The sequence below is a fragment of the Dufourea novaeangliae genome, unplaced genomic scaffold (genome assembly GCF_001272555.1).
Source record: "Dufourea novaeangliae isolate 0120121106 unplaced genomic scaffold, ASM127255v1 scaffold187, whole genome shotgun sequence".
In the NCBI taxonomy this organism is placed as follows: Eukaryota; Metazoa; Arthropoda; class Insecta; order Hymenoptera; family Halictidae; genus Dufourea; species Dufourea novaeangliae.
The window spans coordinates 609,082-622,967 of NW_015374075.1; the positions used below are offsets into that span (position 1 = coordinate 609,082).

Genomic DNA, 13,886 nt, shown 5'->3' on the forward strand with positions numbered 1-13,886 from the left:
TTTATTAGTCATTTAGTGATCGTGAGTAATTGGGATCTAGAGGAGTGAATTTACTAGTTTCCCCATCCTTTGTTTAGAGACAGTCGAGCAGTTGATCTGATAAACACAGTAACTTGCAATACGGTTATTATAACGAATATAAATAATATAATTATCAATATTTTTTGAATTCATAATCCCAAGGCTCTCCATTAACTTTCTATTTCTTTTCCTATAACTCGATCATTTCCAAAAATATTATCGTCAGACCAGAATTTCCCCTGCTTTTAGTAACGGAATTTAACGTTCTCTCGACATTCGTGGATCGAGCAAAAAAAAAAACTATATAATCGTACGGAGGACATTATCCCTTTCTCTGGTGAAAGAATAGCCGGATATAAGGGGAAGCCGGGTAGTACAGGTGTTTCCGGGGTGGCAACCCCTGTCAACCCGCTGGTTCTCGATGGTCCTGGCTACTGGCCAGACGTCGAGTTAGCGGCGTGCCGGCAGTCGTGTGTGCTAAACGATGTAATTATTATGCCTTAGACGCCCCAAAAACGGACCCGACGATCGGGATCGAGAAGGAGCGTATAGCGGTGGGAGAGATATTCCGGGCGAATTGCACCACCGGAAACTCGAGGCCCGCCTCCGCCATTACGTGGAAGCTGAACGGAGAGCTAGTGAGTATCAAATCATTTCGTACAAGCTCTTGTGTGTATGTATTTTGGTCGACAATATGCAGGATATCCCACCTAACGTAAGCACTTTAAATATCTCACTTGCTTTTGATTTACAGAAAATTTATTTTAATAAATGCTTAAAATGATGTCCATCAACTTTGACAGATTCTTGCACTGATCCCTCTGTCGTAGTTACTTTATTATTTAAATCTACTTTCATACGTTTATGGATTTTTCGTACTCAAATGAAGGTCACACTGTATTAGGTCATTGGTTTCAATTATTACGCCTTGCTGATAGAAATATCTAGTCCTATGTAAAAAAAAACATCGTAACTTTAAAATTTCGAAAAATATTACCTTGAGGAAATATTTTTCTTATCATAGTTTTTACGCCATCTAACCAAATAATACTTTCTACAAAAACAAATGAAATATTGAAGATACTCACGTTTGGTGGGACACCCTGTATATTTCAACAAATTGAAACGACGTATCCATTTTATTAGGCAAAAATCATGACATTTGTAGGAATCTGCACGGGTATACACGAGGGAAACTGAACAAATTTCAGCGTTTTTTGTTTCGTTCGGAAATTCCGATATATTCGAGCTTCATTTTCTAGAGAAGGGTGTGAGGGTAGGTGGGTATCGTCTCCCGAGCCGAGCGAATGAGTTTTTCCCCGATTTTCCAGGTAATTCGAATTGTTGATTTTATACCTACGTGTCCACGGTTCCCCAGTCCGCGTGAAATAAAACTTCCCAGGAATGGTTTTCGCGGTACCGCAACAATAACGGGACGCGATTATTTCGAGTGAATTATTAATGGCCGACGATATTACCCGTGGAACGGTGGCGAACGTCGTATACCTGCACGAACACACACACACACTCGGTTCCCATTGTGACGGATTAATTAATTAGGGCATTTGATGCTTCGCTTATAATTCGTAATTAATTTGCACGCGGCCAACGAATTATTCCGGTTCTGTGTACGCCCCGGCGTGTAAACAACGCGTGAACATTTCAGTTCGGTTTGCACACGGATAAGCGTGAAAGCGTGTTTTGTACGAAAATTATCATCGATCGTGACGTGCCTTGAGCCAGTCCGGCCGCGATGATCGATCATGGAACGAAACTTCTTCGGAGAAAAGGAATAAATTTCGCTGGAGGACTTGATATCATCCTCTGCATACGAAACCGTCGATCCTCCGACCATTGATCATCCCGGCAAATCTCTCGTGCGAGGGTAATTCGATGTTAAGAAGCTTGGGTGAAATATGCTCCGACCGAATTTCCTTATGAATTCCGGAAACAGTGAGGAAAAAGGGAAATATATCGACGGAAGCTACGGAGTTTTGGGTACGAGTTCAGTTCGGAAAGAAGTACTTCCTTTCTTGATAAAATACGAAGAATGTAGATTATTACGGATTGAAATGTGTACAGAGATCAGATTATCATTTATGGAATTATTTCGATATTGTACCGAGTAAATATACATCGTGACTCACAGATTTGTTCACGAAAGGCTGTCACATTTATTTCACCAAATTACGTATCAAAATTGGAATAGTGTTTTCAGATTAAGAAAAATTGATCACGAAGCCACGATAACTGTAAAAATCACGAGGACACATAAATAGAAATTGCATAAAAATTTTTGCAATTAATTGGAATTTGGAAAGTATATGAACGAAACACGTGAGTCACTATAAATAATTCAATGCTCGATATGGACAGACATTCTAGTGACAGAATAAACAACGGAAGGTCTAACGATAAACTAATGATCGTCGTTTTGCCCGTGACATCCCTTGTATATTTCTTTTATGTCCTCGTAGTCAGGGTTTAATAGACTTCATTCTTTCCTGTGGACATCCTACGACAAATCCCAGAGAAAAACCGGCCGAGGGTGGAATAGGTATATTTACCAAGAAAATCCTCGTAACAAATTCCATAGAAACTCCATCCTACATTCGGCTGATACAAATGAATCGTTTACAGAGATTAGCAGGGAGACAACTAAAAAAAATTCGCCGATAGTATGTAGAACCGAGTGGAACCTCGAACTTTTATTTGGGCGATTGAATTTTATCAAAGACGTTTATTTGTCGGTGACATTTTCCCCCATCTTTTTAAACCGTTCAGAGGTCAGGCTTTCCCGACTGCATTCGCAAAACACACGGAACGCCGCAATATGGAAATTCGTCCATTTGTTCCATTGAGCCTGAGTTAAATCGAGCAACGAACCGGAAATAGGAGAGAAAAAAATAGAGGGGGATGAAAGGTAACGAACGGAAGCAATCGGCGTTCCTTCGATCTGGCGTTGTTTTTCGTCGATCGAAAATATATAACTCAGTCGGTCGGGCATTGTAACCGGTTAAACGCGCCGTAGCTACGATTTAACGGAATAATTTGGTTGATTTAACAAATACCACGGAATAACGATTTATTTGCATACGAGGCATCGCAACCACCCTCCTCGCTGCCCCCGATCCGCGTGGATATATCCCGATGGATCACGATAAATTTAATTCCCGTCGGTGCACCGTGTGCCCGAAACCTCGATCCACGTTGCGTCGCTGAAATGCGAAATAACTAGTTACAGCTCTCTGTGGGCTAATTGAAAAACAAAAAGTGGGGGCGAAATCGATAGAAAAATTCGTCCTTGTAAAAATTCTACCTTCGTTCTATGGGTGATTGAAAAACGTTTAATCGACATTATAACTAGACTGCGGATTATATGCATTTATAGCTTAAGTACCTGGTCAAATTAATATTACGCCTTATCTACATTAACTAAAATTTCACTAGCATCAATTTTCTGAAGCATAATAATTATTTTTTTATATCAATATGTTTTTAGTATTATTATGTTGTGTGAAAGTAGAGGCACTGGTTTTTTTTGCATTGGCAACACTGAAAAGAACAAATAGTTTTTTTTTATAAAATTTTCAAGTGGTCATATTAGTTTTTCTTCTGGCTGAAATGTCTCGACGAAGAATATCAAGGTTCTCTGTAACAACATTACGTTCCATGACAGACGCGCTCAGTGACAAGAAAACGTCCAGCTCGTCGGTGAAAAAGGAAGCACGTAAGAGGGAGTTATGTCAGTAAGCTATTAGCCAGGGACGTGTTCTTAGCAGTGTTCAAGCTACGAGGAAAAGTTCGCAATTGGAGGACTCGGAAATCCTACGAAACGTTGCCCAAGGCTTAAATGGACCGCGATGTCGTGAAGGAAACGACGCCATCGTTATTTTCTCGACGACTCTGTCTCTCTGCCCCTGCACTTTTCCGTTTTCAACTCGGATTCTCGTTGACTGGTCTGCTGTTTTCGCGAAACCCTTTACAGTCGACGCTCGATTTGGTTCGCGAACAAATGGCACTTTTCACATTCAAATGGTAACATTTATATAATCAGCAAATCTCTGGTCTTATTACGTTAATCTGCCTTAGTAGTAATCTGTAAATAAGTCAGTAATATTAAGTCAAACAGAAAGAAAGCTAATTTACAACAAAATTCGTTTGAAATGTATTTAATAGGAATGATCCACATGAATCCAAACTGACTCACATCAAAATCGTCCACCTTTCGAGGTTTAACACTTTGCTGGCGGGAGGATTTACAATCGTACGCTCAGAGCGGATTAAAAATATTTATAAACTAGTACTTAACTTTTATTTGGGAAAGTTTGCACACAGGAAAAGCGATTTTTCCCTATTTATTACTATTCCAGTTCTAATTTAAAAAAGACGTAATACTACGTCAACCACTCTCAGCTTCTGTTTTCGAAAAGACGTCCCACTAACCAATCGTTCTCAGCTTTCATTTTTGAAAAGAAGTTCTACCACGTCCTCCGACATCAAATTATTAACATAACACCAATAGTATCCCTAATTCAAATATCTATTTCAATAATCTATCAAAAAAGTACTACCACGTCCTCCGGCATCAAATTGTTGACATAACACCAATAGTATCCCTAATTCAAATATCTATTTCAATAATCTATAAAAAAAGTACTACCACGTTCTCAGACATCCAATTGTTGACATAACACCAATAGTATCCCTAATTCAAATATCTATTTCAATAATCTATAAAAAAAGTACTACCACGTTCTCAGACATCAAATTGTTGACATAACACCAATAGTATCCCTAATTCAAATATCTATTTCAATAATCTATAAAAAAAGTACTACCACGTCCTCCGACATCAAATTGTTAACATAACACCAATAGTATCCCTAATTCAAATAACCCAGCAAAAGCTTTTCATCCGATAATATTTACACTGTATCCAATATTCCGAACGGTCTAATTGTAATTACCACAGTCCAATCTGCAGCATAAAAAACCCGCAAAACTATCCTGTCCCCCGTTCCGAAATTCCTCTATCACACACAGGATTACCATTTCGTCCGTACATTCGAGCCCGTTCGTTCGTCACGTGTATAATTCATCGAGGACGATTTTAACGCGCTCTTCGATGTCTCTCCGAGCGGTCCGCGTTTCCGCGTCGATAGTTCGACCCGTGGCTGTGCCAGGGATAGCGAGAGACAGAGAAATAGACAGAGATTTATTTGACGAATTAATTTTGCCGGGGCTCGACTACCAGGAAATAAATTCGGTCGGTTTATGGGCACGGATCGGTTATAATTAACGCGTGCCCAGCGACGAGTTGAGAGCAGAATTTAGCTCTGCGAGAGAAGAGGGGTCGATTCAGTTTCTCGTGACGAGGGCGGTTGAAGGGGGGGCGGTGGGGTCAAAGCTTGAAACGGGTCCGTCGTCTCGAAGCGTAACTGAAAATTCGCGTGTCTAGCCCCGACGCGCCGTAACAATGGCCCAGCCTGGCAAAGTGCGCCGAGCCAGCAATTTCACCCTGCCATTTTCGGTTCCCGGAGCTTCACCGAGTAGCGAACTCTGATGCGTGTCACCCCGTTACTCCCCGAGAGGGAGGACCGAGCTAACCTGGGCCATTGTCGACAACTTTCTCTTAATGTTCCCTGCAGTTCCCGCGAACGTTCCAGCTCTTCGAGGTCTTATTGCCGTCCGACGTAGTACACAGGAATAAACCGTGGTCTATTCTGAGCGTTGTGCATTCGGAAATTTCGGAAAGAATGAAAGTCGAAGAATCGTTCCGATATTGTTTGTATTTCGTTCATTTGTTCGGTGCATATGGAATGTCGTCTCGACAAATTAAATTACAACCACATGTGGTTTTTTGAACGCTATTTTTTAAAACCTTATTGTCGATGATAATGGTCTAATAAAAAGTATTTTGCATATTCACATTCACGATGAATGCGTAAAATCCACAGTCATTCATCACGGCTGACAATGAGGTTTTAATATTTCTCTTATCTATCTTCTTACTAGTAGACCGTATTTGTTCTCCTTTAATATAGTTCGAAACAATAGAAAATTGTACAAAATTTACTGAGTGTTCCAGATACTTCATATTCGGCAACCTAATAATTCAAACACAGTTTCGTAAAAACTGAAAACTACTGTCGAGAACGAAACGTCCACGGGATTCAGCGCTCCCAAGCACAAAGAAACTCCCACGGTTAAATTCAACGCTTATTTAATATTCGGGCAGCTCGCCGTGTCGATTTCTCGAAATTCAGTGGGTCTTAAATGAAATACCCCCGGGGGATCCAGCGTTAAGCGAGTCTCCGCTTGATCCTCTGCCAAAAGGATTCCGAAGGGGTGGTGTTCCGCCTATCCGAAATCAACTTCCAGCTCGTATTTTCTCGCCGCCGATTCTTCCGGTTCGCTCCGTCCTCGGGTGCAGAGCTTTCCGTCGACGCGTGAAACATCGACGAATATATCCAAGGAATCTCGGCGACCCAGAGGACTCCCGTGGAACCTTGTAAATTCGGCAGGAAGAATCCACCAGTGGCTGGCGAGAAATTTTCCTGGCTACTTCATCTCGTTTCACAGCTGACTACGGTGGTCATTTTCGTGGCATTATCGGAGGTGTCCGTGTCACGGATTTCTCGGGCTGTCGTGAATTCGGGTTACGGAAAACATCGGCCGTTCGAGAAGTCTGGAAGCTGGACGGAAAACCGATAAGGGTGCCACGCGTCATCTTTCGAACCGCACCACGACTGTCAGTTTCCGTTCCGACGCGTTTTGTTCCCAGATAGAAGCTCCCCTGGCCTGATTCTAAACAGGATCTTTAAATTTTTTTAGAGACATCTCTCGTCCCTAAATCGCTACGATGAGAATTTTCCGAAAGAATATTCTAAAGCCACATCGAATATTCAAGTCCAACCACCGGAAATTATTCCGCGGAAAATGTCCCTACACATATCGCAGACTTTATGAGCGTGTTTTGTGCCCCCGCGAAATTCCGTGACGACGTAAATTCGGCGAGTTTTCTCAAAATTCCTGTCGCCGTCGTTTATCTCACCGGGTCGGTGGAACGTACCGCCTTGCACAAAATTCCTTCCATCCTTCGAGAGGGCCGAATGTGATGTAGGTCACGCGTTCTTTTTTTCGAAACGGAAGCTGATGGCTTCCGCGTGACCTGTGACGGCCACGGGAATCTTTCGTTCGGCAATTATGATTAAAACGGGCTTCTAGAGGGAACTTTAGCCACTAGGAAACTTTTAAGTTTGAGATACCGTTGGTTAATCCTGTTTAAGAGTTCCCGACGAAGTCCTTATTACGTGATCACCTTGAAGCTTTTGTGTAACGTGTCGATTATTCTGAGAGATAACGACTCGAAGGGGGATGAATGGGGTATAATTAGGATAAAATGGGAGTGTATGAAAAGAAATGGATATAGTAGCTTAAGGGAAACAAGTTGTTATTAAAAATAGGTGACTGGGATCACCAAACAGAAGATACAAGAAAATACAACAAAGTATAGCACTAAGTATAAGCATATAAAGGTTTTTAGGTTAACAGAGTATAAGGGAAAGCAAAAATAGTCAAAAGCTAATAGCTAGGAAAAGATGTGTGAATTTAGAAAGACAGAATAGACACTTGTTAGAAGACAGTGAACACAGATGCGAAATATGAGCCGAGGATTTACTGTAACAGGAATTGTAAACCAAGTCCATTCCTCGGTCTCGAGGCTGGAATTATCAATAAATGCATCCCTGTTCCGTCTGCAAAAGACCAAACAGATTCTCAAACTATACTCTCGAAGTAATCCTAACTGTAACCAGATACGGTGGATCCATACTCGATGCATTGTTTCCAACGTAACACTTCGACGGAGCGTAAGCGAACGGAGCAGATAAATGGATTAAAATGATGTCCATCAACTTTGACAGATTCTTGCACTGATCCCTCTGTCGTAGTTACTTTATTATTTAAATCTACTTTCATACGTTTATGGATTTTTCGTACTCAAATGAAGGTCACACTGTATTAGGTCATTGGTTTCAATTATTACGCCTTGCTGATAGAAATAACCAATTCCATGTCCAACCATCCTAAACCAAGTCCATTCCTCGGTCTCGAGGCTGGAATTATCAATAAATGCATCCCTGTTCCGTCTGCAAAAGACCAAACAGATTCTCAAACTATACTCTCGAAGTAATCCTAACTGTAACCAGATACGGTGGATCCATACTCGATGCATTGTTTCCAACGTAACACTTCGACGGAGCGTAAGCGAACGGAGCAGATAAATGGATACCGAGAAGCAACCTTAAATCTAACACGGATCCCCCATACATTTAACATGATCCGACGTTATACGTAACCGCGAACCCATCGCCACCCACCAGCACCACCATCCATAATACCATCGGCGACCTGTCGTCGGATCAACGGTGAAACCCGGCCGACAAATCCCCCGTTCTGGTATCCAGGAGCACGTGGAAACGGGGAAGCAGGATGCGGTGTACACGAGACAACACCCGGGGCCAAGCTTTATGCATTATGTTTTATGAACACGCCCATAGTCATCGCGTCATCGCGAGTCCGCGGACTTAATGCACAGCCTCGTTTGTTCCCCTTCCCCCGAAGTAATAACGCCGAGAGACTCGTGTACAGGGAGCCCCTGTTGGCCTCTGTGTCTTTGCCAGCGAGAAGAAGAAAAAGAAGAAGACTACAGAGAAAGAAAGAAGAAGAAAGGGAGCTGGACAAGGCCTGCGCTGTACGGCCGTTCATTTACGTTAAGAGCAACGGAACTGTGTGTAATATCTTGAGGAGATAGGAGCAGAAAGATTCATCCTGTTCTCGACGGCCGGTTTTTGCCCACGTACAATCTCACCTCCGACGGGGTCCGTGGAAATTGGATCGACTACGACGTGCTCGAGCCACGAGATTAGATCGATTTTAGTGTTTGTCTATGGGGCCTGGTAATGTGATTATGCCGGATTGCTCGTTTAAACGAGGTGTCAATTAAGCGGTGACGCTTCTGGCGGCGACAGGAGTCCCCTTTGTGTGGATGATAAACGTTTTGTCGAAGGAATTGCCCTTGGATGATCGTTTTCTTGAGGAGTGGGCTGTGTATAGTGTTGCAGATTTAGGGAGCTAATTATTTTCTTGGCCTTTGCTTTCGTTGATCCGATTAAGGATTTTTGTCATGGGATAGGGACTTGGATAGGGTGGGTAAAAGTAGCTGAACTCGAGGGACTATGCAGATTAAACTGCAGACTTTAACTAGACGCAATAGCCAAATGTCTAGAAATTTTTGGGGGACAAGCCCTGGAAGATCAAGCCCTGGAAGATCAAGCCCTGAAAGATCAAGTCCTGAAACATCATGTCCTGGAAGAGCAAGTCCTGAAAGATCATGTCCCGAAAGATCATGTCCTGAAAGATCATGTCCTGAAAGATCATGTTCTGAAAGATCGTGCCCTGAAAAATCATGCCCTGAAAGAGCAAGTCCTGAAAGAGCAAGTCCTGAAAGATCATGTCCTGAAAGAGCAAGCCCTCAAAAGATCATGCCCTGAAAGAGCAAGTCCGCAAAAGATCATGTCCTGAAAGATCAAGTTCTGAAAGATCAAGTTCTGAAAGATCAAGTCCTGAAAGATTAAGTTCTGAAAGATCAAGTCCTGAAAGATTAAGTTCTGGAAGATCAAGTCTTCAAAGGTCAAGTTTTCGAAGGCCAAAAGTTTTTTAAGGTCCAAATGTCTTCTAACGCCAAAAGTCTTCCAAGACCAAAAATGTTACAAGGCCAATAGTCTTGTTGAAAAAAAAGATTTGTGCGTTTACGAGTGGTGCGTCTATGTTCACACTCGATCTATCACATTGACCCTGGATATTTTTTCTGAGAACAGAATATCGTCGTGGCAATTCTTTACGGATGTAACAACAATATTTACTTTCTATAGTTACAATCTTACGAGCTAGCAACTCATTTATAGAGAGTAACTGTCACCATGCTATTGTCTGCTTCACGCGTACTTTCGCCAACTTTGGGAAAGTACACCTCCGCGAAATTATTCGTTAACAGCGTTCGTTCCGCTCGTTCGCGGTTTAAATCGTCCTTGTCCGCAAGCTCGCGCGTAATTAATGCTTTTAAGAAGAGATAATCTTCGTCACGCTCGCGAAACGCGACATTACATTCCGAAACGCCGGGCGGTTCCGCGTTAATACAAACGTGTCGTGATAATTCATGCTTTCTACATACATACCTGTCCTCCACCCACCTCCCCGGTAACGCGTAGGTACAACGCCCCGCGTTTCAGAATTAATCTGCTTCATTTTCAGCTAGCAAAATATTTATTCGAGGCACATGCTCGGTTCTCCTTACATTATTAACGCTGCCGGATATTCCACCGTCCCCTCCATCCCTGTGAAAGTAATTCACCTAGCTGCATCTCCAACGGACGTTTCGCGCGCGTCTGCGAGGAAAAACGGAAATCCCCCGCTTTGAGCCGGCGATTTATTACCCATTTATCCTCCCGTGTTCATCCAATTAGGCGGAACCGAAGCAAAAAACCTCTGACAAATCGTGGTCGTAGGATTAAACAAGAAAGGATTGCGAAACAACGGTGTTGGATAGTCGATCGAACTATCGTTCTTGTTTTATTTTTTCTTTCAGGTGGCGAACGACAGTATGTTGTACAGGTCCAGATACTTCGCGATCCCACAGGACGACGATTCGAAGGTGTCGAAGTCCACCATAGAGTTCAAAGTGACCAGCGACATGTTCCAAACCGGCCGATTGCATCTGCGTTGCACAGCGTTCATCGCGGATGTATACCGAAAATCGGCCGACATCGAAATCAACGAGGACGCGCCGCGTATCGCGTCCATAACCGGTGAATCACCTCCACGAGGACATCGTGAGTAAATTCTATTTTTATTTCGTATCAACGAACTTTTAAAAAAAAAAATAACTTCTCTCTGAAACAAATTCTTTTCGAGAGACAGAGCGTAAAAAAAGACCGTTTTCTCAGTCGTGATACCTAATCAAACCATGTCCGACCCATCCAGCAGCTTTTTATTAAACTCGGTAAACACTCCGTAATAAAGGGTGAACCCTCAGGAGGCGCTGTTTACGTGGCCCCGTTAACAAGATGAATTCATGAAGAAGAATTCCAACCGAGAGGAACTAGAACTGAGATGAATTCCGACCAGGCCGCGCTATTTTTAATGATTCACCGTGTAACTCGTTTATCCGCGTTCAGTAATGGGCGTAGGATGTTTCGTATCATTTCAAACATCGTTTCCAACTGCAAGATCTACGATTTTCCTTACCGACCAGGCTGGAATATTCATTTATTATACAGGGTGAACAACGAATCGTGATCAGTAGAGATTACTCTGATATTAACAGTCCGATGGAAAATGTTTCTACTAGGTATAGTTTCAAGAGAGCTTTAACGTGATTATATCAAATTTTTTCTCTGATTTTTCAAGGTCACCTTCAATTTTCTTTAAAAAATTCAGTTGAAAAAAAAAGTAACACATGTTATGTTATGATACTTACCGAATTTGTCTTGAAATCCTCTAACAGATACATGTAAAAAAATTATAGGTGTATTTGCAAGAAGGTGACCTTGAAGGATGCTCGGTTCATTGGGAAATTCTCATGAATATCACTCGGGCAGCTAGTTAATCAAGGAATTACTTGTTCGAGCCCGTTTATCGGTCTCATGGACATGAATTGTACTATGTAGGTGGTAACTCGAATCGTCAATACAATAAAGGGGGAGATGATGATAACAAGGGTTGAAGTTTCGCGGTGGCATCGTGGTAGGTGAAAGTTGCGAAACTCGGCTAGCCAATTGTCCCACGTTTGTATTTCCCTTTAATATTTGAACGAAAACCAGCACGGAGAACAATACTCTTCGCGGTAAAATTCAACCGATCAGACCAAACGGGAGGGATAATACCGACGACGGTATCGATCGAATCGCGTTGTTAATTGCGTCATTCCGATCTAACGAAGCGAACGGACATCCAGGGATTTTTATCGTCGTTCTGACTCATTGGACCTGATTCCTTAATGCACGCTCTGAACGGTGAGGGGAAAACGGGGGTGAATTCAGGGGTTGCAAAATTTCTTCCACCGAAAATCGTAAATTGGAACTTCTCACGTCTGGGGCGGTTTTAGCTGAAACTTTTGGTACTTTAGTACATTTGTTTTATTGTTGGATTTGTTTTTTTTTTTATTTTTTATGTACCGTCCACTGTGATATTCAATCCTTCTGACGTATTATCGGGCAATGAATAAATTCACGCGGACATCAAATTTCCGTGGAAATTTTCGTGCTGAATGGCATCCCAGTATCGGTAAAGTACCTTTGTTTTCGAAATTTACAAATAACAGGTGTACAAACACAATCATCCCGATGACGCGTCGATTTTGCGCAGTTGTTTTCATCCCCATCGATAAAATTTTCACTCGAGATCAATCAACGATTCTCGGATTAATCGTCGATGGAATTCGTTGAAAAATTAGAATTCCAAGGGGAAAGCTGCTAATACAGCTTTATTCGCTCTGTCAGCGGAATCTATAATCTGTAATTCGAATGTGGCATTGAAATAATTATTCTGTCTACATGATCCGTGTGTACATTAAGCTATACGAGACGAATAATATATGATTCTTGCCAATAATTTCTCGCAAACAAATGAATATCAATCATTACAGAATTCTTCGAACAGAAACATAGTAGGTACAGTAAATCCTCGATTATTATAACGCTGACTATTAATGAAGTTCAGCACAATGATAGATCTTGGAATTCTCAAGTCAATGATATTTGTTTCACCCAGATATAACCATTAGTTTATAAAATATTTAATATTCAGTGTCGAAGATCCTTCGAACACTCATCGAGGATTCCCTGTACTCGCAAGATTCAGATCACACGAATAGGTTTAACGGTCTACAATCTTGCACATTCACAATTTTTCTCGTCTAGAATTGTTTTAGACACCGTGAAAATAACGGAGCAGACAGATAAGCAAAGATTCGACTTCAGTACCAAGCGACACAATTATTGCAAACTGAGGCTCGACGGCAGGATGCTTGGGGGAGAAACAGAAAGGCCGTGAAGAGGGGGCGAGAGATCGCGGGCGAGTGATTCAGTTAGGGACGCGATCCTATTTCCCGTAACAGGGTAACGGCTTTGCTTTTCTAGCTGGAACAATCGGTCCCATTCCAGGCTGTGGCGGCTGCTGCTTCTTGGCGAGGAGCTGATACGGCCGGGAGAGAGGCCACATAAATGTCCGAAGGGTGGGGGTGCGGCGTGATTCACATGAAAGATCGCGCGTGACTCGATACATCTGCGCCGCCTGCACATCCATAAATGTTAGTGTTGCTGTTAGCCGTGTTACGTATCGTCGGAGAAACGAGCAATCGTGCTTCCCCTCTCACTTCAATCGATTGTTTCTTTTGTTAACGAGGTGTGGCGTCCGGTTCTATGTTATCAGGCTTCTCTACGAGCAAATGTATCGCTTGGGACCGTTCTCGTGTTTATAGGGAGAGATGGACAAGATATCGTGATTTGACCATTTGCATGGGATAGTATTTTTTAACTTCTAGTTTCGATGTTTATACGGTTTCTCTTTTTGGACTCGTATTTCGAAATTATGCAGTCACTTGGAATTCCGTTCCTACTTTGTAAGGAATATCAAAGAATAAACGAAGGAGCACGTCGGTAGGGACCGTTCTCGTGTTTATAGAGAGAGATAGACAAGATATCGTGATTTGACCATTTGCATGGGATAGCATTTTTTAACTTCAAATTTCGATGTTTATACGGTTTCACATTTTGGACTTGTATTTCGAAATTATGCATTCA

General features: G+C 42.2%; 1 protein-coding gene across 1 annotated transcript in view; it reads left to right on the forward strand.

Annotated features, from left to right (window-relative positions):
* LOC107190505 overlaps positions 1–13,484 on the forward strand; it is a 114,791-nt gene extending 101,307 nt beyond the window's left edge. Inside the window, exons 4-6 of the mRNA XM_015579315.1 lie at positions 526–659; positions 10,673–10,916; positions 13,432–13,484. Coding sequence (XP_015434801.1) covers positions 526–659; positions 10,673–10,916; positions 13,432–13,484 — 431 coding nt within the window. The remainder of the gene's footprint in view (positions 1–525; positions 660–10,672; positions 10,917–13,431) is intronic.
* The last annotated feature ends 402 nt before the right edge of the window (positions 13,485–13,886 follow it).